Genomic DNA, 25,000 nt, shown 5'->3' with positions numbered 1-25,000 from the left:
ACACGCCTTCAGATCTCCGGGCTCCAGTCCTCCACCAGGAAACATCACTACGTCCCCCACGTCCCTCACTACTGCCACTGCCCTTGAGCAAAGCACTGGGCTGCAGACCTGGAGTTGAATGATTTCACTGTTTGAGGTTTTGGCAGGTTTGAACACACACACATTTTGTTTCTGTCTTCCGTACTTTATATCTTTCACAGCTGAAGATCCAAATCGCACCGTCTACTTTCCATAGAGCACTTTCTTCCTCTTTCCTGGGCACACACACACACACACACACACACACACACACACACACACACACACACTCCCTCTATTAGTCCTGACAGATAAAAATGTGTGAGGCCTGTTAAGCGCATAATAGCCCTGTGTGTGTGTGTGTGTGTGTGTGTGTGTGTGTGTGTGTGTGTGTGTGTGTGTGTGTGTGTGTGACTGGCATTGTTCCCAGCGTGATGTCTGACCTACAGCAACAATTTAAATTATGTGCTGAGTAATCCTGACCAAAAGATGATTGCTGTTACGTGAGTGTGTGTGTGTGTGTGTGTGTGTGTGTGTGTGTGTGTGTGTGTGTGTGTGTGAGGTTAATTTCATACATCACCTGACCTTTTCACTATTGTACCAACAAACAGGGGTCGGTGCAGGAGTTCAGAGGTCAGGCGTCCACCTGCAGGGTTGGAAAAGGTAAAATTGTGTGGAAATGTTTTGGAAAATGACAAAAAACGTCTCCAAACGCTTCAGGGGAACAGCTTACCGACATGACATCTGAATCCTGGATGCTGCTGAGATGTTTGAGTGTTGAAGGACGTCAGACCGCAGAGCCACAGACGCCACAAACCTCCAGGACGACACGGAGACGACCACAAGGAGGCGACCACACGTCTGCACGAGCGGCTTTACATCCAATCAATCCATCATCAATGAAGACGTGCAGAGAAGAAACAGAAACAAGAAACAGAGAAACAAAGAGAAACGGCGGCAGAGCGACTCAAAGTGGCCGCGGCGTGAGCAGAGGGAACAAAAGCGTTGGCCAGACCAGACAGGAAGTGTAAAGAAGTTGAGGTGAGCTTTGTGCAGAGGGCCGTGTCGGCTCTTCTGCCTTATCAAAGAGATAATTGGAGCTTTGCAGCACTTTGTGCCTCCATGAAAGAGGGCAAGAGAGCAGCAGAGGGACGCAGACGTGTGCAGCTGCTGTGCCTCTGTTTTCATGAAGCCTCAGGGCCGGCCTAAGCCCCGCCTCCCTGCACCTGCTCACACCTGCTGCTCAGCGACGCCCATCTGTCTCCGCCCGTCTCAACACAGTCTCTCTCTCTTTGGGGTTTTTATGTTTCATGGTCGTCGTGTTGTTACTCTGGTTGCTATGTGACCTCATACAGGTCACTGAATGATGAGGTCATAGACGCCTCTTCTGCTTGCCGTTACGACGCCGGGAGTTTTCCCGTTGGTCTGCCTTGATCGTTATTTCAAATACTTCCTTATTCTCCAGCTTCTCCCCCCCAGTGTAGAGGTTTGTGTCTCTGCTCTGGATCGCTCTGTGGCTGAAGGTTTGTCCCTGTGTGATGGATGGAGCGACACGTAGAGCGTATCACCTTACACACACACATTCATCTCCTCACCTTTGGTTGGAGAGCCAGAGGTTTGGATGACGAAGTTCTCCCGGTCAGCCAATCCCATGTTTGTGGCACGGCGAGGCCCCAGAGTGTTTGAACGGAAACATCCGGACCCCTGGACTACAAAGACACACTTAACCATAGACACACACACACGCACACACACATCCATTTGTTGTTGTTGTTGTTCTGCTGTGATAGGAGCCCCCAGGGTGAGAGGAGATGAGAGAGGATTTGTGAGGAATGAAGCAGACTGCAGAGGAGAGGAAGCTGAAGAGCTGCAATAACAACAGAGACGTCCTCTGAAACAAGAGGAAGCAGCATCGCACTCCTCTTTATTCCACATGTAACACAAAGACAAAGAACCAAGTTATTGGGACCCTTGACCAGATGTTTCTGCCTGCCTGTCTGTCCTCTCTGAGGCGTCTACCCTGCTCAGATGTCAGGTTGTGTCCCTCTCAGGGTTGTTGGAGCGTTCTGAGTCTGTGCTCAAACAGACTTCCAGGTCTAATGAACTGTATTTCCCTCTTTATTGTGTCTTTTCTGTCTCCTGTCCTTTTCCACGCCGAGCTTAACCCAAACACCCACAAACCGGACAGGTGTGACTGTACGGACTCGTTCATGTGGAGGGTCCCAGTCACATCGTCTAGACACGTAGACCAAGTCCTGATGTTATCAGGTTTACCTTCAGCAGACGCTCTGTTGTTGTCCCTTAATGTCCTCTCCCAGGGTTTCTTCTGTCCTCTCCCAGCGTCTGTTAGGTCTTTCTGTGTGGAGGTCTCTCCTCTGGACAGTAACCCCTTAAAGCCCTGTTGGACTCTGGATTTGACTTAATAACTTTGGAATCATCTCAGCGAGGGATCGGCCTCTCCGCTCTCTCTGGCTGTATGAATCTAACTTACTAGCACCACCTAGTGGACGTGTTTGAACAGTACACACACAGTATCTGTGTGTGACCCTGCTGCTGCTTCATCATCACATCATTTCTGGAATTTGTGTTTAAAGCTTTCTTCAGGGTCAAAGGTCAGAGGTCAACATATTAGTATGTAACTAAGCTTCAGAGGCTCCAACGGGAGTCCATGGATCCATAAGGGTCCATCAGAGACCTGCAGACCTGTGCAGTGAAGAACAGTTTCTAAGGCAACCGTGAACAGATTTAAGTATGAATAATACTTTTAATATCTATAAAGTGTAATCTAAAAGAAGAAAGTCCTCCTGGTTGTGATGATGGTCAGTAGAGTGATTGAGTCCAGCTGTGGATGAGGACCACAGCTCTCCTTTCTGCTCTACAGCGCTCTAAAAGAACAAATCCACTTCTGTGCTTTTGGCATGGAGACAGGATCCTCAGGTTTAGCACCAGTGTGACAACAAGGAGGGGAACGAGGCTGGAGAGGAGATCAGGATGGGGACGAGGCTGGAGAGGAGATCAGGAGGGGGACGAGGCTGGAGTGGAGATCAGGAGGGGAACGAGGCTGGAGAGGAGATCAGGATGGGGACGAGGCTGGAGTGGAGATCAGGAGGGGAACGAGGCTGGAGAGGAGTTTGGGACAGGCGTCTCCTTCCTCCGTCTGACTGCGTCTCTTTCATTTCCATGTTGCCGTTGTGACCTCAGCGACCTTCTGCCTCACGGTGATTCTACGCCAGCTTGATCTCGAAGCAGAGACAGTTGAAGGACTCGCACTCGGGAGGCTGGCAGGTGCAGGCGCAGTCGCACCACTGACACTGAGGGAGAACACACGAGATAACAGATCAGGCGTCACGGGAACAAGACGTGTCTCGGCTGGTTCGGCCTTGGCGGAGGCATCAGCTCTAACTTGTGATCGTGTCGCTGGCTGTGTTGTTTTGTGTTGTGGTGACTTACAGAAGGAGCCGGACACATTCGCTCCACACACCGGCGGAAGGACGGCGGTTGACAGTCGCACCGCTGAGCCCACTGGATGCACACGCCGCAGTCAGAGCAACCAGAGCAACCGGAGCAGCCGGAGCAACCGGAGCAACAGTCCAGACAGTCACACTGGCCGCAGCGATCCTGTCGTGGGAAAAGACCAGACACAAACATAAAACCGACTTCAACCAAGTGCAGAGGCTCGCTGCTGCCATCATGAGGTGACCAGAGGGACGGCCTCGCTTTCTTTTCCATCATCATCATCATCAACATCCTCATCACTTGACCGACCTTGAGGCAGCACCTGGACCACAGCACCGCCCCCAGGACGGCCACATACAGGCCCACCACGATCATCAGCACCGCCGGCAGAGGGATGGAGAGGTCCCAGGGCGGGGACACGCTCCACACCTGGGCACATGCACACGTATGTACATCAGCACGTGACCACATGCATCTACCGTGAAGACATACTCAGTCACACTCAGTCAATCACAGTCAGTCACAGTCAGTCACAGTCAATCACAGTCAGTCACAGTCAGTCACACTCAGTCACAGTCAATCACAGTCAGTCACAGTCAGTCACACTCAGTCACAGTCAGTCACACTCCGTCACAGTCAGTCACACTCAGTCACAGTCAGTCACACTCCGTCACAGTCAGTCACACTCAGTCGTGTACTCAAACACACTGTGCAGTAGCTGAGCTGACGTGCTGTAATGAGCTCAGAGGGTTTGTGTCTCACCTGCGTCACTCCTTCCTGAGAGGACATCCTAACAGCTCTGGAGAGTCCTGCAGGACACAGAGACATGAGGATAGAGACATGAGGACAGAGACATGAGGATAGAGACATGAGGACAGAGACATGAGGACAGAGACATGAGGACAGAGACATGAGGATAGACACATGAGGACAGAGACATGAGGACAGAGACATGAGGATAGAGACATGAGGACAGAGACATGAGGACAGAGACATGAGGATAGAGACATGAGGACAGAGACATGAGGACAGAGACGTGAGGATAGAGACATGAGGACAGAGACGTGAGGATAGAGACATGAGGACAGAGACGTGAGGATAGAGACATGAGGACAGAGACACGAGGATAGAGACATAAGGACAGAGACATGAGGACACAGAGAGATGAGATCACAGAGACATGAGGACACGGAGACATAAGCACAGAGACATGAGGACGGAGACATGAGGACACAGAGACATGAGGACATGGAGACATGAGCACAGAGACATGAGGATAGAGACATGAGCACAGAGACATGAGGACAGAGACACGAGGATAGAGACATAAGGACAGAGACATGAGGACACAGAGAGATGAGCTCACAGAGACATGAGGACACGGAGACATGAGCACAGAGACATGAGGACGGAGACATGAGGACACAGAGACATGAGGACAGAGACATGAGGACACACGGACATGAGGACACACGGACACGAGGACACCGAGACATGAGGACACCGAGACATGAGGACAGACACATGAGGAAACGTCCAACTGGTCTCTACAGCAAACTGCTTTTCCAGACTTCCAGACTGAAGCATAACTTAACACAAACACCGTACGCAGTCACGATATGATGGAGTTCAACAAAATGCATCAACGCCATTTTATGGATAAAAACCACAATAAGTTGCAGTCGTTGAAGTCAAACAAACAGATTTCTTACCTTCGGTGTGGCCTCATGTTTCCATCAAAGTTTTCTGGGTTGTAAAAACCGTTCACACGCAGTTTTCTGAACAATCATCAGCTCGTTACAGGCGGGAAGAATCAGAGGGAGAAGAAGAAAGAAGGGAAGACGGAGAGGAAGAGAAGAGGAGCGAACCGCGTCTTTCCAACATGGCGGCAGATGCGTTACCATGGAGTCAGATGGAAACGGGGAGGAGTCAAATTAAGAGATAAATAAAATAACCCGTTTTTTAAATTCTCCTTTCCTTTACGTATTTCCGTAGTCATCCCCTTTGGGCTTTATTATTATTATTCTTTTAATTTTTTTATTTCTTGTATCTTGTACGATACCGTTTCATAAAACTGCGTATCAGGAACAATGAGGAGGGGAAGACTTAGAAGGACGCACACTGAGCCGGTTGGAGGGGAAGACTTAGAGGGACGCACACTGACATAACGCAACAATGGACGAGGTGCCTGACAACGCGAACGAACGTGAGCCTCCATCTGTGTTTCTCTGCTTTATTTAATCGTAAAGACCCCAAAGCTCCGTGTGTAAACCAGGCCGAGCCCGTGTAGCCTCACGTCACAATGGCGGCGGCGGCGTCGGCGTCGCGGTCTTCCCGTCTGTTGACGCGGCTGTTTGTGTTTGTATCGTGTCAGACTGCCCCGGGACGAGCAGCGAGAAGGCCGGGAAGGTGTCATCATGTCAGGGCTGCCCCAACCAGAGCATCTGCGCCTCCGGAGCCGCCAAGTTGCCGGATCCCGGTACGTATGTGGCGGAACCGTGAGAGAAACGAGACGGCAAACTTATGAAACCGGCTCAGAGCTGTGACGTAATGATGCGTTAAATAACCTGTTATGAAGTCGGAATACTGACATGCGCACTTAAGACAAACAACTCAAAGAATAATAAATAAGGACCAGAGGAAATAAAATAGGCAGAGATATAAAGTAAGAATGACTGAATATTACCGTAAATGAGTGTACTTCAGGTGCTTTACATTGATCAGTGTGCTGAAGTACGACTGTGAGGTCAAGTGTCTCCATCAACGCCTCTGGCTCCCTTTTCCTCTCCCTCTTTCTCCTCTTCCTCCCCCCAGCCATAGCAGAGATTGGCTTGAAGATGGCGACGGTCAAACACAAGATCCTGGTTCTGTCTGGGAAAGGCGGTGTGGGGAAGAGCACCTTTAGCGCTCACCTGGCCCACGCCCTGGCAGAGGACAGCACCAAGGAGGTACTGGTCTACATGTACAGGTCTACATGTACAGGTCTACATGAACCGGTCTAGACTGGTCTACTTGTACTCCAATACTCAAAGTATTCACACACCCTCCGGTCCTCAGCGTCTGTCTCTGTCTCTGTCCAGATCGCTCTGTTGGACATTGATATCTGCGGCCCGTCTCTTCCCAGGATCATGGGCTTGGAGGGAGAACAGGTAGGATGCAGACGAGACGCAAACATGTCATCACACACTCACATGTATAATACTGTGTGTGTGTGTGTGTTTGTGTGTAGGTCCATCAGAGTGGCTCAGGCTGGTCTCCTGTGGTGAGTCACACTGACACACACGTCGTCTGTGTTAACTCCTAGCCTACGTGCCTTTAGACGGCTTCACTGTGGTTCTGTGCGTTTGCACTCAGTATGCAGATGAAAACCTGGCGGTCATGTCCATCGGCTTCCTCCTCGGCAGCCCCGACGACGCTGTCATCTGGAGAGGGCCGAAGAAGAACGGTACGGCCCGTCTGCAGCTGTGTAACCTTTACTCCCGATGCTCCGCCTCATCTAACCCGTCTGTGCCAATCAGGGATGATCAAGCAGTTCCTGAGGGATGTGGATTGGGGGGAGCTGGATTACCTCGTCGTGGACACGCCCCCCGGCACCTCAGACGAGCACCTGTCCATCGTCCAGTACCTGAGCGCCACAAACGTGGACGGAGCCGTCATCATCACCACACCACAGGTGAGATGAGTGAAAACATTCAGCCTGGTGCCTGAGACTGTAAACGCTGCAGCCCTCTCTGCTCCTGGACTCAGCTGCAGTGCTGCTGCTCTGCCAGCAGGCGGTGCTCATGAGACAGTATGTACACACGCTGGAGGTAGAGGAGCAGAGGAAGAAGGCACAGCCCTCATAGTCTCAGTCTGCTTCAGGGGAACAAAGACTCCAAACTACCACAATGAAGGAAATCTCAGATTATTGTTTCTAGAAATGCGTTGGATCCAATATGAATCCTCTACATTCACAGCCCTGAGTGCAGCGGTGAACACCTGAGGACCAAACAGTCCCATCCTCTCTCCCTGACCACACACACACACACACACACACACACACTCAGGCCATGTGTACCTGTTGAAGATGTTGCTCCTTCTCTCTCTCACCTCTCCTGCTTCCCCCCCCCCCCCCCCTCCTCCTCCTCCTCCAGGAGGTGGCGCTGCAGGACGTGAGAAAGGAGATCAGGTTCTGTGAGAAGGTCAAGCTGCCGATCATCGGAGTGGTGGAGAACATGAGCGGCTTCGTCTGTCCTAAATGCAAGGTCGTCATAACAACACACCTTTATTATTAATACTCACAGTTCTCTCTCTCTCTCTCTCTCTCTCTCTCTCTCTCTCTCTCTCTCTCTCTCTCTCTCTCTCTCTCTCTCTCTCTCTCCCCTCTCTCCTCTCTCTCTCTCTCTCTGTGTGTGTGTGTGACCCTGTGTAGACCCTAACCCGAGCTCTTTTTGCGTCTCTCTCTTTTAGAACACGTCGCAGATCTTCCCTCCCACCAGTGGGGGCGCAGAGCGAATGTGCAGGGATCTGAACCTGCCTCTGTTGGGTCGCGTCCCTCTAGACCCCAGGATAGCACGGAGCTGCGATGAGGGCAAGTCCTTCCTGGAAGAAGTGCCAGACTCTCCTGCTGCCAGGGCCTACAGGGAGATAGTGCAGGGTGAGTGTGTTACCTCACACACACACACACACACACACACACACACACACACTCCAGCTCCTCTAACCTTCTACTGAGTTGTTTTTGATGACTAGATGTTTTGGTTGATGGCACAATTCCAGATTTTAAAGGGAGTGAAAGAAGAAGTGATGTTGTAAAAAGCATCAGAGGAGAAAGAGGAATAGAGAGACTGGATGTGACTCTTCTTCTTCTTCTTCTTCTTCTTCTTCTTTTCTTCTTCTTCTCCTCCCTCGCACAGGGGTTCAGAACTACTGTCTGGACCGAGCCGCCCGTTAGACGTCCGACTGGGGAGGTGGTGGACAGAAGAGCGACTGAGTGATGTGGATTTGTCCCGTGGAAAGCGTCGGTTTGACAGAGCGAGCCTAGGCGTCAAACCCGCGTGGTCGCCTTGACGACGACCCTCCAGAACCTTTTCTGGGAACACTGCCGGCCCCTGAACCCCTGCTTGGCTCCCACTGCACGTGTCTGAGAGGAGAGGAGAGGAGAGGAGAGGAGAGGAGAGGAGAGGACTCTAACCATTCCAGTCTTCAGGATCACAGGAGGAGTCTGATGTTAAACCTCTGCTGTGTTTCCTGTTCCCTTCCTGCTGTTTCTGTTCTGATCAATGCACTTACTTTACTTAATCAATAAATATAATGAACCTATAGCATCAGTCTGGATTCAGAGCCTCACTCATCAGCTGTGCCCTCACATCTCAACCAGTCTGCCTGCTGTGGGCTCCATGTGGACTCCAGGGTCTCCACATGTTAGGGGGGCTGTGGGCTCTGAAGACCTGGACCTGGACCTGGACCTGGACCTCATCAGTAAGCATGTAGAGATCTCACTTCCCTAATAATGACGTCATCTCTCCAGATCCTTAACTTTGCAGCCACAAAGTTCAAACTGAAGCAGAAGTTCCCTCTGAGCGCAGAGCCACAAACACGACCAGGAGACAAGTGGGCACGGCAAGGAAACATCCAGTACAGGCGCTAAGGAGACAAAGTCGAGCACACAAAAGGTCATAGGGATGAAAGTAAATCTGTAGTAGGGGTTAATGGGTTAACAGCACTGAGTAAAGCTGAAGAGAGGAGGAGGAAGAGGAGGAGATCCTTCTTCCCTTCCCTCTTTCCTCTGCTTCATCCTCTCTTTCCTCCCTTCTTCCTCTCCTACCTGTTGCCTCCCCTCTTCTTCAACTCCTTTGTTTCTCTTTCTTCACACCTTCATCCTTCGATCCTTTCTTCTCTCCTTTGCCCTTGCCACTCCCCTTCATTCCTTAAAACACTCACACACACACACCCTAATGGACAAGGAAGTCAAGGGAGTTTTGGTTCTACTGGAAAGTACCTGTGTTACCTGATTAATCATTATGTCATCACATGCCAAACTGTTACACACATTAACACACACACACACACACAGTTGGCACGGAACAACAGCGTGAGAAACTCAGGTCAAGGTGAAACTGCAGGGTTTGGTTGTGTTTACCAGCACACAATGGAGGTGTGTGTGTGCGTGTGTGTGTCGTCGCTCTTGAATCAGCATTTCCCTCCACTGCATATTTCTCTTATTAGTTCATTGATCATTTCTCCTGATTTGCCTTCATCAAGGTGCACATGTGAGAGAGGTGTAGGTGACGTCATCATAAACATCAGCAGTGTGTATTCAGTGACAGAAGCTTCTCATCCAACTTGATGCTTGGGATGGTGGATTGTTGGACTGGTCTCACACACACACACACACACACACGTGGCGGCCCTTTCTTCCCTTCCTTCTGTGCGGGGGTGAAAGTGAAAGCTGCGGTGGGCGCAGCAGCGCTCAGTCTCGCCGCTCGCTGCCGACTTCGGCGCCTCTGCGACCGCGGCCGAAGTGAAAGCAAAAGCGGGCGAGCGAGCACTCGACCCGCCGATGAGCAGAGCTGCGGGTCACACGGGGACAAGCAGCCGGAGGACGGAGCCTCTCCACGCCGCTCTGCAGGTGAGCGACCCCGGCCTCCGCCCGCAAGAGGGGCGCGGAGCGGAAAGAAGCCACTGCGTATTTATTCAACCACGGAGTTTTAGTACAATTTAGAAAACTGATACTTATATATGTTATATTATATATTTATATTATATTATATTCAGTGGGACATATCTAACTTTAACTGCATTTCTTTCCTTCTTTCCTTCTTTCTTTCGTGCATCTGGCGGGTTTTTAAGCTTCATGTTTTGAGGCAAACGTAGAAAATGAAATTATAAATCATAGTAAAAACTAATCGTACTTCAGTGTTTTGTATTGAAGTGTTCTCTTCAGTCACAGCTCAAAGTATTCAGTCTGCAGTAGACTCTTCTCCAGCCGTTTAAATGAAATGTAGTACATTTCGTTACTAATTGTTGTTAGTTTTAGTAGTAATTTCAAATGTAACACTTCAGATGCAGTATCTGTGCAGTAATAGAGTAATGTTGTTATCATATTGTGACTGTGTTGCGTCACAGTGGGTTGAAGTGGGGGGGTCGGACTGAGAGCATGGTGTCTTTGGGGACTTCCAGGAATCAGACCAAAGTGACAGTTGAGACACGAGTGGGCTCCATGTGTCTGCATGGAGGTTCAGGTTAGGACGCCGTTTGTGCTGCCTCTGTTTTTGCTGATGATCCGTTCCGACCTGTTGTGGTGGTTGCACTTCATTTAGTTCCTCATAGTTTGAGGTATGTGTGCTCACAGGTGCTGGGGCCTCACCCTCTGCTGCCACGGGTCAGGGTGAAACACCACACACACACTCACTGGATTGACTTAGATATAGGAGGAAAGCAAACAGAAGGCAGATGAGCAGATGAGCTCCTGTGGTTATGGGCACAGGTTTAATCGGAAATGTTCCAGTAAGCAGGTAATCATCAGTGTGTGACGGCGACACATGGTGTGTGTGTTGTCACCACGTCATCTATGTTCCATTAGAATTCAAAGGGAAAACACACTCATGATGAAGAAGCATCACGGACACACTGAGAAGAAGAAGAATTCTTTATTGTTGTTGTATTTATTACACTTTTGAAGTTTCCAATGATCAATAAGCTTGTGTGTGTGTGCGTGTGTGTGTGTGCGTGTGTGTGCGTGTGCAATCAGGCACCAAGATGCAGGAAGTGAACATGGAACCTCCGCCGTCTCCCGATTATGGAGATCTACCGGGTAAACGAGGCTCGATCGTGTTTGATCACAGTTTTATTGATTACTTGAGATTTGTTTTCCAGGATCAAAGTGAGTTTAACCCCGTTGTGTTTCTGTCTGTAGATTTTGATGAAGACGATCTGGATCAGTACCTGGTGAACGTCCTGGGTGAGTCCAAGGGAATCATAGTCACATTATCACATATATAAGGGTCGATTGATAAGTTCTGAGCCCAATGTTCTTTGAGCTGCTGAAGTGTTTCTTCACTTTCCAACATGATCTCCTCCCAGCTCGGCACCCTGCTGACAACACTGCTGGGGGGCTTTGATATGATGTCATCATCTGAGAGGCCAGATCAGATTCAATGAGTTCAAAATCCCAGTCATGCGTAGCAGCCAGCAGGAACATCATCACTTCTCTACAAACTGTTACAGCCCTGCTCACTTTGGATATGTCAGGCTCACAACTTATCAGTCAGCCCTTGTGTCTGCACATACATGAACATAAAGAGTGACTGTTTGTTTCTTTCCCTCAGAAAACGAAGGCGACCTGTTTGACTTAGACTTAGTGGACAGCAGTAAGTGTGTGAGCACTCAGAGTGTCGGGGCCCGTCACATGGCTCTTCACGCTGCTTCACCGACTCTCTCACTTCCTCTTTGGTGCCCATTTGCAGACGTTACTGTGACAACAGCCCTTCCCAGCCCGGCCAGAACCCCGCTGGGACACGCCGACGACAACGAAACCCCCGAAATCGACAACAGGAAGAGGAAAGCTCGAGGTAAAAAAAACAAATGACCAAATTGTAACTGTAGTGTGTCAGAGCGCCACCATCAGGTGAGAGGAGAGGAGAGGCCTTCTGTTCATTTAGAGCTGTAGAGATGTGGAACAGTGGAAGAGGAAGCAGGGATCTGAGAGTTGGACTGTTGAGCTCTTTATTGGTGTTACCAAGACGATATAGTTTCTTATCAATCAAATGGGACTCGCTGATTATACAGTATATTCTGTTAATGTTGTAAAATATTCCGTTCTTTCTGGAGTCAAAGGTCCAAAGATATAAAGTCTGCTTTGTTGATTCTACAGCAGAAATGCATTGTGGGTTTGTTGTGTTCATGGATTTCTTTGTGTCCAATTTGTCGCTCAGATCGGTGCAGAGAAGAAAAGAAGAAACCAACCAGAGCCAAACAACAAAGACCAGCAGGTGAAGCTATCCTATAGTGACTCTGACCTTTGACCCTGAACCCTCTGTATGTTGTCGTGGATCTCTATCCTATAGTGACTCTGACCTGACGAGTTTAGCTTTTATTGTGGAGGGCAGAACTTCTTCTTCTTTGTGCTGGAGAAGAAACAACAACATGGATCCATAAGGGTCCATGAAGAGAAGCACAAACATCTACACAATGACACACACACACACACACACACACACACACACACACAGAGTTTGACAGGTGCTGCAGGTCTTCAGGTCTTCATGCGCTCTCCTCCCGTCTTCTTCATGTTGACATGCAGGATCTTTGACTTCTACAGGTCCGACGAAGCTGAGAGAGGAGAAGGCCGAGTCGCCGGAGACGACAGGTAGGGTTCCAGTGGCCCTGCTGAGGGCTTGTGTGTGTGTGTTGTGTTTGTGTGTGTGGTTGTAGTGATGTCATTGTCACATGAAGCGCAGAGGTTGATCTACAGTCTGAGCTGTGAAGATGTGAGTGACAGCAGCCTGTAATGTTGTCCCAAGCAGCTGTGAGTGTAAAGATAAATCTGTGTGTCAGGTCTTTGTGTTGCTGTTCACACTTGACTCAGTTCCTCTGTGACATTTACCTCTGCATCAAGAAACAGGAAGAGGTCACATTTATAAACCAAAAGAAGAAGAACTCTCACACCCACACTGCATGCTGACAGCTTCAGTCCCTGAAACGTCTCTCTCCTACACTGAGACACACAGAACCAGACTGATCAGACTCAGCTCAGGTCCTGTCCCACACATGGACGACCTGAAATGAACTCGCTCACTTGCGAACTCACTTGCTCTCTTGTTTCCCAGCATCCCAGCAGGTTCTAGGCCCGTCCACAGGCCCGTCCACACCTCCACACAGGATCCTTCACCTCCATCCCTCCGTCCAGCTCATCCCCCTCCCAGACTCTCCAGGGTATCACTTTGTTCCCACGCTGAAGTTGTCTCCCGTGGCTCATCCGGTCATCGGCCTCCCGCTGCCCCCTGCAGCTGCTCCTTCTACCTTCTATCTGCACTACCTTCACACACCTGTCCACACGCCACCATGCCAACACCAAGGCCCGCCTCTCTCCCCAGGTGAGTGAGCTAACACTAACCCTTTAGGTCCTGGAGGGAAAATCTGGCGTTTTCCAGTCCAGAAAGGTTTCAGGAACTTCAAGAGAGTCTGGGACCTGAGAGAGCAGTGAAGATAGTTTGATATTTGTGATCAGGCTCTAACAAAATCATGGAAAAGCTTTGGAATTTAAGATCTGACAGTAGAAATGCTGTGGAAGTGAAGGAAATGGACTCAGCTTCACCTCCTGCTGTGTGTTTGTAGCGGACGGCGCCGTGGCTCCGGTCTACATGGGATCGTCTCCTCCAGGATCTCTGTCAGACTGTGCCAGTAGAGCCCTGCCTCCCCCCTCTGCCTCCCCCCTCCTCCCCCCCAGTAAAGGTGAGTAAGGGTTCTGTTCTGATCCGAGTGCACGTTTGTCGTCAAACTGACCCAGAGAGTTGATGATGTCATGGACCTGTTGCGTTGCAGAGTCGTCCCCCTGTAAGGAAGCTCCTCCCCCTCAGCTCCCCGCCGTCCCGGATGTTCCACGTAAGTTAGCGGAACTTGAGTGATTCCGCCTTGTCCTCCTGTTCCACTGTTCCACTGTTCCATTGTTCCATTGTTCCATCGCTCCGTTTCCCGTTTGTGTTTTCCAGAGAGTGTGAAGGAGTACATGCAGGAAGCCAGAGCCCATGTGGGGCGAAGCTGGCAGGAAACCGAGGCCGGCTTGAGCCTGACATCTCATTACGTGGACGTCCAGCTGGTGAGGCGAGATGTCCTTCAATCAGCGAGGAGCGCCAACAAATGTGTGGACAAGGAGCTGAGCATCATGGGAGATACAGACAGGAAGAAGAACGCAGTGGGGCGGAGTCAAGTATGACCTCACTCTCCTTCCTCCTGCTAACTGAGTGTTGTCAACTGTTGTCATGGTGACATCATACCAACATCATCACTGTTATTCAAAGTTATTTTCTGTTCCATTCTGTCTCCATTTTTGGGTTGTGTTTATTTTTCTGAATGAATTGAAAATCAGGACCCCAAGGTGCAGCCGGTGTTCTGCCACTGAGCCGTCAGTCTGTGACGTCTCTGTACACGTTGACATCTGGAAGCTTCTCAGTTTGAGAACCTGACAGTCATACTCAGTTCCTTATGTGAAGCAGCAGCAGAGCTTTAGAGTCACGGAGTCGCCCGTCACTCTGTTGTCTCTTTGTCTCCTCAGATCTTTGAAGGTTCGGTCGGAACCAAATCCAAACGGTACATCCTGTTACTGGGGAACGCTGGTATGGGAAAGAGCACTCTGATCAGGAAGCTGTGCCTGGACTGGTCCAGGGACGGCTTCCCTCAGTTTGACTTTGTCTTCTTGCTGGACGGTAAATCCCTCAGCCTATCAGAGCCCGTCTACAGCCTCCAGACCCTCCTGCTCAGCCACTCCTCCTCCTCCTCCTCCTCCTCCTCCTCCTCTCCCTGCCTGGATCCCTCCTCCGTGTTTGCTCAAATCCTCGCAGCCCCTCAGCGCGTCCTAATAATTTTTGACGGTTTTGAAGAGCTCAGAGACTATGAGACCCTCCTCCAGCCCCAAGAGAAGAACCTGAGCGCTGCGCTGCTGAAGGACCCTAAGGCGCAGAGCTTCACAGTGAGACAGTTGTACTCTGCCGTCCTCCAGAGGCTCCTCCTCCCAGGATGCACCCTGCTCATCTGTACACGACCCAGAGGCTCAGCCAGCCAGCTGCTGCGGCGGGCGGACAGCATCATGGAGGTGCACGGCTTCGCCCACACAGACGTGCAGACCTACATGTCCCAGTATTTCACCGATCCCGCCCTCTTGACTTCCACTGTGGGCCGCCTGAAGGAGTGCAGCTTCCTGCTCCGGCTCTGCTGGAACCCTGGACTCTGTCTGCTGGTGTGCAAAGTTGCGGAGGGGACCAAACATCTGGACGACCTTCCCAGAACTCTGACGGGACTCTGCCATCGACTGCTTCATCTGAAACTGAAAGCGGTGCGTGGGAGCGACGGTTCAGCCGGAGGAGGAACCCGACCTTCACAGCCTGGAGCCGAACGTGACGCCAACGCTCCCACAAAGACCAACATGCAGCTCCGCACTCGCTCCCACAGGCTGAGGAGAGCGAAGGCACAGAGGGTCAAAGAGGTGGAGGAGGAGGTCGAGGAGGTGAGGACAGGTGGAGGAGGTGATGCCTACACTGCAGAGGAGAGAGAGATGCTGCTCCAGCTGAGCTCTTTGGCGTGGGAGGGGGTCAAAGGTAACACCTCCATCCTCCACACCAGACCAAGCACACCTGACACACTGATGGAGTTTGGCCTGAGGTCGGGCCTCTTCCTCGCTCACGGCCTGAGGGCGCGGCAGGACGTCTCAGAGGGAGTGAGAAGAGGAGATGAAGACCTCCTGCTGTGGTCCAGCCCCGTCCTTCAGAGCTACTTGGCAGGCGTCCACGTGTCTCTGTCCAGGTAAAGGCACACACTTCACCTTCAGCATCATCTAACTAAACGTGAGCTCCTCAGAGCCTGGGCTGGATCCAGGATGGACTCTGGGCCCATGAGGGATGTGTCCTGTGGCAGCTCTGATGCTCTGCAGATCTCTGATGCTTCTCACTTCTCTCCTCCCACAGTGTGAATGTGTGAGACGATCGGGTTTAGACGTGTCGCCTCTTCACTCCTCTCTTCTTCTCTCCCTCCCAGGGTCCAGACCCTCCCTCTCCAGTCCGGCCCAAAGGCCCGTCGGCGGCCCCAGAGGGAGGAGCAGGACCTCACTCACAGATTTGCGCTGGGCCTCCTTTTCCACGCCGGCGCCGAGCTTCAGCGAGGAGACGCGGCCTGCAGGGAGGCGGCGGCACACAAGCAGGATTTAGTGACCAAACACCTGGAGGCACTTTCCTTCAGTGACCTGAGCCCCGCCCAGATCCTGGAGGCGTGTCACTGTGTTTACGAGGCCCGTGTCACGCCACTGGCCGATCACCTGGCCAGGAACATCCCAGAGGAGCTCACGTTTCGCGGCGTTCCTCTCTGCCCTCCGGACGTGTTTGTAGTCCAGAAGGTTTTAGAGCGAGCCGGGGCTGAGGGTCGCAGGTTCTTCTTAGACCTGGAGGATTCTGGGATCCAGATCTCTGGACTCAAGGCCCTGGTGGGGCTCAGCAGCATCAACACCTACAGGTACAGGCCTGAACTCAGCTCAGACCTTCAGGCTCAGTTGTAGGGGTTCATAGCTCTGATCCTCTGGGTGTCTCCAGGGCCTGCATCGTGGACGTCATCAGGTTGTGGGAGGAGCTTGAGCAGAGCGGCGATGAAGGCCTCCTGAAGGGGGCGCTGTCCAAGTTTAAGATCGACCCTCTGAAGGCCACACAGGTGTGTCACATCCAGCAGCTGGCCAAGCTGGTGAACATACACACACACAGGAGGCTGACAGACAGGTGAGTCACCATACACACTACACACACACACACACACACACACACACACACAGGAGGCTGTCAGACAGGTAAGTCACCATACACACAACACACGCACAACACACACGCACAACACACACACACAACACACACACACACACACACACACACACACACACACACACACACACACACACACACACACACACACACAGGAGACTGTCAGACAGGCAAGTCACCATACACACACCTTCACACACACCCTCTCGCACATGGCTGACTGATTATGTGTGTGTGTGTGTGTGTGTGTCTGTGTGTTTGGTGCGTTCTCTTGTAGTTCCAGCCAATCAGATTCCATCTTGGCTGATGGAGTGCCAGCAGTCCAAGAGCTTCACAAGCTGGAGTTTGAGTGAGTGATGATGATGATGATGATGAAGATGATGATTATGAGGATGAAGATGAAGATGATGATGGTGGTGGTGGTGGTGGTGACAGTGATGATGGTGATGATGATGATGATGAAGGCATGTTTACACACAGACTGGGTCCTGAAGTGGGTCCTCTGGCACTTCCTCAGCTGTGGGAGCTCCTGCCTGGTCTACAAAACCTACAACACTTGGAGTCAGTATACACACACACACACACACACACACACACACACACACACACACACGTCTTTGTAATGTAACAGTCCGTCTCGCTGTCCTTCAGTCTGGAGAACAGTAAGATGGGAGACGGAGGTGCAGAGTCTTTGGCCGACGCCTTGATGTCTCTGCGTTCTCTGGAGATACTCAAGTGAGTGGCACACGTCCAGCTCCTCCTCTTCATCTTCGTCTCATCACACAAGCAGGACAGGACCTCCACATTTCTGTTGCTGTGATCTTGTTAGTCCAGGTCCAAAGCTGCTGAGGGCTCTGTGATGTTTGTTAGAGTAGAGAACATGAACTCTGCTTCTGTTTCAGTCTGTCACAGAACTGCATAGGAGATGAAGGTGTGAAGAAACTGGCAGCCACACTGAGGACTCTGCCTCGCCTGCACTGTCTCAGGTACACACACACACACACACACACACACACACACACACACAAGATACTGAACCGTGAGACAGTTGTGATTAAAATCTCATCAAAGGCAAAGAGAAGGTAGAGGAAAAGGATTTCTTGTGGTTGTTCTCATGCTTGATGTCTTTGTTTGATGCTTTGCTGCTGGATGTGACCTCTGTTTCTCTGCAGCTTGTATTGTTGTGCTTGTAGAAGCTTTGATTGATGGAATGATGTCGTTCCTTCTCCCTCTGTGTGTTTCAGTCTCTACGGTAACGTGATCTGTGATAAAGGAGCAGAGAGTTTGGCTGCTGTCCTTCCTCACATGGCGTCTCTCACTGAGCTGGAGTGAGAACACACACACACACACACACACACACACACACACACACACACACACACACACACACACACACACACACACACACACACACACACACACACACATTTTGAAAAAAGTGGATCATTTTGTATTTCTGCATTGATTAATGAAACAAATGTGATTGACAGTGTGAAGTATAACAAGCTGACAGATGTGGGAGCCCAAAGTTTAGGAGTCAGTCTGAGGAAATGTCCACGGATGAAGAGTCTGAGGTGTGTGTGTGTGTGTGTGTGTGTGTGTGTGTGTGTGTGTGTGTGTGTCTCGGATCTCACACCTTCTCATCTCATTTTCATGTCACTCTTAATCATAAACCTCTTTTGTTGATTTTCCCGCTCATGAACGTCTGCGCCTCCTTCTCCTCTCAGGATGTGGAATCAGTGTATTCCATGTGGAGTGTTTGAGAGACTTCAGCAGCAGGATCATCGCATCCTTTGGCAGTGAGGAGCAGAACTCAGAACCACGTGGGTCCTTCTTCTCTCGCGTCTAATACTTTCATGTTTGCACTACACCAATGAATACTGTCGCACTGTTACAGACTACATTTGTGTCCATCAATCCATAAGGATTTGTGTGTGTGTGTGTGTGTGTGTGTGTGTGTGTGTGTGTGTTCCTTGCTCAGGTCACAGGTATTTGCGCTATATGATTGTGTTGCCCTGTAGATATTTCTGTGTGTGATGTCATCATTCCAAAGTTTGACTGTGCTTTTGTTAAGATTTTATAGAATTAAATTATTTGTTATATTGGATGCTTTTGTGTAAATAAAAGTTTTTTGCGTTGAAGGCATGAGGCGGTTCTCTAGTTTGTTGGTTGATTGTGCGTCGTATCAGAGTTGGCTGGATGGTATCTGCAGGGTGGCGATATCATCTGTTTATCGCGGGACATAATAACACTTTTTCTACTTCCTGTCATGCAGGTTTCTGTTCTGTATTTGAAAGAAAGCTGGAGACACAACACAGAAATGCAGAGTTCCTCATTCACATTTCCCCTTGTTATTTGTCAGTAGTATGGCCCATTAAGGATACATTGAAAAAATGTGAAAAGTGCGAATATATGTTTATGAACACAAAGAGAACAACACATTTCTTCCTGTCTGCTGTTTTCTAGTGACCCAAAGTGAAGTTTATACCACCAGGGGGCAGCAGAAAATGTCATGTCCACACATGTAATGTCCACATATGAGGACGTGGGGTCTCAGGCGATATACTGTATATATATATATATAAATATATTTATTATGCTTACTTAAATGGTACCGTTTACATTTGGTGCGGTGGGGAGCAGGTCATGTATGATTAAACACATTATAAAAACAAAGTGACAGCATCAAAGCTAAATAGAACACTGCCGCCCTCTAGTGGACAAACGGGTCATGTCTGTCAAACTGCTGTTAGACCCTCTGAGATGTTTGGAGGCTTCTGACATCTGAACATGTAAACATGCAGCTGAGACGCAGCAGAAGTTATTACTTAAGTATTTAAGTATTTATTTTATGGTTTATTTTGGGCAAAGTATCCCAACCTGCAGTGTTTCTACATGTAGAAGTGCTAACTGTTGTGTAGCTTTGCCTCGTTGAATGCAGAAGTTGCTGTCACTCGTCCACGTTGTGTCCAATCAGAGCACAGCTGGCGGTGGGTGGGCGGAGTCACCTGATCTTAAATCAGAAGGTGAGTCTGTTATCATGAGTGACGTCATGTTCATTGGTTGACCTGTTTACTCAGTTGTGACAGTTTGGCAGGTTGAGGTCTAAGCTGACGTCATGCTGCCACCTGTTTCTGCTAACATGAACATGTTGAGCAGTGACGTCACGTAGCTTCAACATGTTTACAACAGTTGTGAAATGACTTGTGTTGTTTTTGTATCAATAATAAGCAATTTCATTCTCATATCATTTGAATCCAGTTTATTATTGCTGCCAAGAATATTCACACGTGTGTGTTAGGAGCTGAAGGAGAGAAAACTCTAAACAGGCAAAGGAAATGAAACAAAAACACGTCTGAGGCCCATTGAAGAAAACAAAGGAGAGGAGTTTTGTTGCTGCGTCTCCACATAAACATGATCAAAGTGTCTCAAACCAAACATCTGGCCAATCCATCATTAACACCTTTAAATTGTGCAAGAGGTCAATTTGCATAACACGGCGTGGTTATGATGCGGGTCAGAGGTTGTGTCAGGTCCTGGTTCTTCCCAGTGTAGGCCCGGGTCCCGAAGGGTCCGGCTCCTGTGCGGGTTCACGTCTCCTCGGGGGCCCAGAGGTCCTAACAGGGCCTCCTGAAAGTTCACATCCCTGATTGGAGGTCACGCTCCTGTGAGAACAAGGGGAAACGTGACGGCGGCGCGTCGGCTCACTCGCCGTGTTTACGTTGAAATATTAAGGAAAGAAAGAAGAAGAATGGCCTGAAATGATTGATCTTTTCTTAAGATAATTTCCTCTAAATCTCTATCAAACCAAAGTAGTTTCCTCTGAACAGAATCATTTTCTCCAGAGGAGGAGTCGCTCCTGCAGATATTGCAGCCATAGCTTCTGTAGCGACGGCAGAAGAGCAGGAATACGTGATCAGCTTGATCAATAAAGGCCTGACGCAGGCTCAGATAGCTTTATGCTGTCGTATAGAAAATATACACACACACTGCTGTGCCTCACCTCGAGATCTGAGAAATCAAAGTGAGTTTTCTGGTGAGATAACAGAAGAATTAAATTGAGAGTATTGCACGTCCACCCTGCTCTCCTGAGCTGCCCTGAGAGCCTTGAGTCATCAGTAACACCTGGTGTTCTTTCCCACCTGTATTCTGACAAGAAGGCGGGTCGTCCAGAAGACTGCAGCAAACACTGAAGAACCGCGCCAGCCACATACAGGGAGTGAAGAAGAAGGAGAAGAAGAAGAAGAGGATCCTATGAATACTGAAGGACACGTGTGGGAGATGTGGTCTACACACACACTGAAACACTGAGGACCCTAAAGGGGGGAGGGGAGGGGAAGCTGGTGTTGAAGCCTTGCAAAGGTTTCAGAATGAAGCTAAATGAGAACTTGCAGCTGCATTCGTTCCCTTTAAACGGGTTTTTATGGACCAAAGTCTGAAGTTTCCTGGTTTCCTGTCCGATGTCACGCTGGGTACAAGTTTCCTTAAAGGCTCAGAGATCTGTAGGTCGTCTCTGCTCATTTCCGTTCCTCCTCCACAGGGAAAGTCCCAGAGCCGTCCTCTATCTGTCCTCTGTTCCAAAGGTAGAAGACAGACGTCGGCGTCGTCCTCAGCTGAGTAACTGTGCGTCCTTCCCCTGAGACGACCATCGCCAGTCAGGAGGCCGCTGACGCCGAGTCTTTCCTGGAGCTACCTCCTCCTCCTCCTCCTCCTCTTCAGACGAGACCATCTAGAAGACACCAGAGAGACAAAGGTGAGGCGTGATATATTGGGACCTGTATGGACCTGTATGGACCTGTATGGACCTGTATGGACCTGTGTGGGACCTGTATGGACCTGTGTGGACCTGTGTGGACCTGTGTGGACCTGTGTGGACCTGTATGGACCTGTGTGGGACCTGTGTGGGACCTGTATGGGACCTGTATGGACCTGTGTGGACCTGTGTGGACCTGTGTGGACCTGTGTGGGACCTGTATGGACCTGTGTGGACCTGTGTGGACCTGTGTGGACCTGTGTGGGACCTGTATGGACCTGTATGGACCTGTGTGGACCTGTGTGGACCTGTGTGGACCTGTGTGGACCTGTGTGGACCTGTGTGGACATGTGTGGACATGTGTGGACATGTGTGGGACATGTGTGGGACATGTATGGACATGTGTGGGACCTGTGTGGGACCTGTATGGACCTGTGTGGACCTGTATGGACCTGTGTGGGACCTGTGTGGGACCTGTGTGGACCTGTGTGGGACCTGTGTGGACCTGTGTGGGACCTGTGTGGGACCTGTGTGGGACCTGTGTGGACCTGTGTGGACCTGTGTGGACCTGTGTGGGACCTGTGTGGGACCTGTGTGGACCTGTGTGGACCTGTGTGGACCTGTGTGGACCTGTATGGACCTGTGTGGACCTGTGTGGGACCTGTGTGGGACCTGTATGGACCTGTGTGGGACCTGTGTGGGACCTGTGTGGGACCTGTGTGGGACCCTGGTGTCCTCTGCTTACTTTGTCAGCAGCGTCTCCATCTTCGGGGCAGGTCCTCCCCTCATGGCTGACCGGGGTGGGAGCGCCCCTGGCCTCACCTTCACCTCCACCATTACCTCAGCTCCTCTTCCTCCTCCTTGTCACTCCAGGTAGCCCTCAAACACATCCAGCTCCGTGTCGGCGTCGTAGGGCACAGAGGCCGGGTCGGACAGCACCCCGAGGTCCACCAGCGCCTGATCCATGTCCTCGGGCAGGAACACTATGCCCACGTTCAGGACGATGTACTCCATCAGAAAGGCGTAGTAGAGGATCAGGACGTTGACAAAGAACAGGCCCAGATAAAACATATAGGGGAGCTCGTCCAGGAGCGACTCCACCGAATCTAACCGGGCATACACCGGGTGGCTCATAGAAGAGAGAGCGCGGCGGGGCGGCCTGGGGGGCGCTCGGGTCCGGCCTGGAGGGGGGGGGGGGGGGGCTCGGGTCCGGCCTGGAGCTGGACGCGTCACCGCTAGAGGTCTGACGGAGCGGAGGCGTCCATTTGGGTGATTGAGACGGAACTTTGCGGCTGTTTGTTTATCTGAACGGCCCGACAGAAAAGCGCCGGTGCGACTGCGTCACGTTCATAGCGAATAACAGCGTGGAATAAATCCCGGGTGGAAGGGTCGCGTTAGCTCCAAGCTAGCAGCGGCGCATTCTTCTTCTTCTTCGTCGCTTTGCGGAATTCAAAACACGACAGCTGGCTGGCGCTGAAACAGTCGCTAACAAGCACAAAACCGGATATTTCAGGAGGCGAAGAGCTCGGAGGCGACGTGGACACGATTCCGTACCCGCAACAGATACTCACGAGACGAAAGCGTCAATAAATGAACGTTTCTTCCATGTTTGTTGTGTCTTTGAGCGCCTGCCAGCGTTTCTGCTTTCTGCATCAAAACACTCGACCACGAACCAGCCACATCTGAAGCCTCGGCAGCTGATTGGCTCGCAACTTCTTTGTCTCTGTTGTGATTGGTCCACTGAGCTGTCAATTTCTTTGCCAGGACGTGTGTCGCTTGGCTTGGTCGTCAGTGTCTAGGCCGGAAGTGACCGTTGTAGTTTTTCTCCTTATAATTTTGGCCAATTTGTGACAAATGACTCTTAGAAGTACAAGTATCCTGAAAAACCTGCACCTATGACATCTGAACCTCCAGTGTCATCTGGAGGTTCAGATGACACTGCTATTTTTATTATTTTAACTTACAGTGAACTACAGGGTATGTGGCCCCGTTGCACTACAACTCCCAGAGTTCCATGCGACTGAGCCTGTTACGTAACAATCGTGTAGCGCCGCTATCGCTGCCTGCCCACCTTCTGTTTGCTAGCCTGCTATCCGTGTATCTGTGTGTGTGTGACTGAGTGCGGGGACGTGAGTGGAATGGACCGACGCTAACTCTAACCCGAGCCTGACAACGAGCCGCAGCCATGTTCGGCCGGTCGCGGAGCTGGGTCGGAGGACAGGGGAAAGCGAAGAACATCCACTCCCTGGACCACCTGAAGTGAGCCACTAGCACAACACCACGGCCCCTCTGAGCTAGCGTTAGCCTGCACGATGGTGGCTGTCAGAGTCGCTAGAGCCGCGGACTGAAACGATAAACGCGTGAGACAGCTTCAGCTCGGGTCAGCAACGAGCTAACTGCTCTGCGGCGGAGGCTCGGCTCGGCTCGGCTCGGCCGGGACGACATACGCGAGCTAGCTTAGTTTAGCTTTAAACCTAACCGGAAATCCGCCCTAAAGTGAAATATGTACCCCAAACAGGAGAGTTAATGTAAACATGTCCAACGGTTAAGTGTCATATAGTTAATGCGGGCATTAGGCGACACTTGTCACAGCTGAGACACTGACATTACGGCACAGGGACCGTTTCAAAATAAGAGCGCAGAGATCGTTTCAAAATAAGAGCCTTTGGTACAAACCCTAACGCTGTAATCATCAGAGGTAGAAGCAAACACACACATACACAGAGCTACATGTACATTAACTGCAATGTCAGTGATTAACTATAGCAGCAGCAGCAGAAGAAGAAAAGGCCCTGTCAGTCACTAATAGAAGTGTGCAGAACAACAGACGGAATAAATCCGCCTTAAAATCCAACTAGACTCTTAATAACATCCAGCAGAGAGAGAGACGTCTGTGTGTGTGGACATGTCCCCTCTGAAGCACACTCTGACCTGTCCTCTCCTCCCCCTGTCCCTCTGCAGATACATGTACCATGTCCTGACCAAGAACACCACGGTGACCGACCACAACAGGAACCTGCTGGTGGAGACCATCCGCTCCATCACTGAGATCCTGATCTGGGGGGACCAGAATGACAGCTCTGTGTTTGAGTGAGGGCCTAAGTTCACTCTCCTTCTCTCAAGTGCTGCTCCTCTCCTCGTCTCCTCCCCTCTCCTCTCTGCTCCTTGTCTCTCTCCTCTCCGTGTCTCCTTCTCTCGTTGTCTACTCCCCTCTCCTCTCCTTGTCTCCTCTATTCTCCTTGTCCCCTCTCCTTCTCTCCTCTCCTTGTCTCCTACC

General features: G+C 50.7%; 4 protein-coding genes across 10 annotated transcripts in view; 3 read left to right on the top strand and 1 right to left on the bottom strand.

Moving 5' to 3' along the window:
- Window positions 1–5,571: 5,571 nt before the first annotated feature.
- Window positions 5,572–8,777, top strand: nubp1 (nucleotide binding protein 1 (MinD homolog, E. coli)). The gene is made up of 10 exons (XM_076139919.1): window positions 5,572–5,680; window positions 5,849–5,953; window positions 6,289–6,422; window positions 6,555–6,623; window positions 6,704–6,736; window positions 6,829–6,919; window positions 6,993–7,147; window positions 7,608–7,718; window positions 7,924–8,110; window positions 8,370–8,777. The coding sequence occupies exons 1-10, from the start codon at window positions 5,650–5,652 to the stop codon at window positions 8,405–8,407; spliced, it is 954 nt and encodes a 317-aa protein (XP_075996034.1). The 5' UTR covers window positions 5,572–5,649; the 3' UTR covers window positions 8,408–8,777.
- Window positions 8,778–9,212: 435 nt separating this feature from the next.
- ciita (class II, major histocompatibility complex, transactivator) lies at window positions 9,213–19,111 on the top strand. Of its 2 annotated transcripts, none has more exons than XM_076139918.1 (21): window positions 9,213–10,084; window positions 11,207–11,269; window positions 11,372–11,416; window positions 11,784–11,825; window positions 11,922–12,026; window positions 12,390–12,446; window positions 12,776–12,823; window positions 13,284–13,550; window positions 13,792–13,908; window positions 13,999–14,058; window positions 14,166–14,383; window positions 14,729–15,972; window positions 16,204–16,674; window positions 16,752–16,931; window positions 17,248–17,319; window positions 17,451–17,531; window positions 17,622–17,705; window positions 17,873–17,956; window positions 18,215–18,298; window positions 18,461–18,544; window positions 18,698–19,111. In XM_076139918.1, the coding sequence occupies exons 1-21, from the start codon at window positions 9,802–9,804 to the stop codon at window positions 18,771–18,773; spliced, it is 3,765 nt and encodes a 1,254-aa protein (XP_075996033.1). In that variant the 5' UTR covers window positions 9,213–9,801; the 3' UTR covers window positions 18,774–19,111. The 2 variants fall into 2 exon arrangements, with proteins under 2 accessions (XP_075996033.1, XP_075996032.1); XM_076139917.1 differs by having other exon boundaries at window positions 12,758–12,823.
- Window positions 19,112–21,404: 2,293 nt separating this feature from the next.
- On the bottom strand, window positions 21,405–23,417 carry dexi (Dexi homolog (mouse)). Its single transcript, XM_076139930.1, has 2 exons — window positions 22,469–23,417; window positions 21,405–21,699 (listed from the first exon to the last, which is right to left on the bottom strand). The coding sequence occupies exon 1, from the start codon at window positions 22,855–22,857 to the stop codon at window positions 22,588–22,590; it is 270 nt and encodes an 89-aa protein (XP_075996045.1). The 5' UTR covers window positions 22,858–23,417; the 3' UTR covers window positions 21,405–21,699; window positions 22,469–22,587.
- A 334-nt stretch (window positions 23,418–23,751) lies between these two features.
- The window catches only part of clec16a (C-type lectin domain containing 16A), a 19,325-nt gene continuing 18,076 nt past the window's right edge, over window positions 23,752–25,000 (top strand). For 4 of the 6 annotated variants that reach the window (XR_012960761.1, XM_076139925.1, XM_076139924.1 and 1 more), the window contains exons 1-2: window positions 23,753–23,982; window positions 24,685–24,813. Coding sequence is in view for 5 of the 6 variants with exons in the window: in XM_076139925.1 (XP_075996040.1) it covers window positions 23,909–23,982; window positions 24,685–24,813 (203 nt within the window). In the remaining variant the exon portion in view is untranslated. Of the gene's footprint in view, window positions 23,983–24,684; window positions 24,814–25,000 lie in introns of all 6 variants that reach the window. The other 2 variants (XM_076139922.1, XM_076139923.1) reach the window with 1 other exon arrangement.

The sequence above is a fragment of the Genypterus blacodes genome, unplaced genomic scaffold (assembly GCF_046128005.1).
Source record: "Genypterus blacodes isolate CSIRO-AG114 ecotype Tasmania unplaced genomic scaffold, CSIRO-AGI_Gbla_v1 ptg000486l_1, whole genome shotgun sequence".
Classification (NCBI taxonomy): Eukaryota; Metazoa; Chordata; class Actinopteri; order Ophidiiformes; family Ophidiidae; genus Genypterus; species Genypterus blacodes.
The sequence above is the reverse complement of the archived record's forward strand: the minus strand, read 5'-3'. Positions and strand labels throughout refer to the sequence as shown.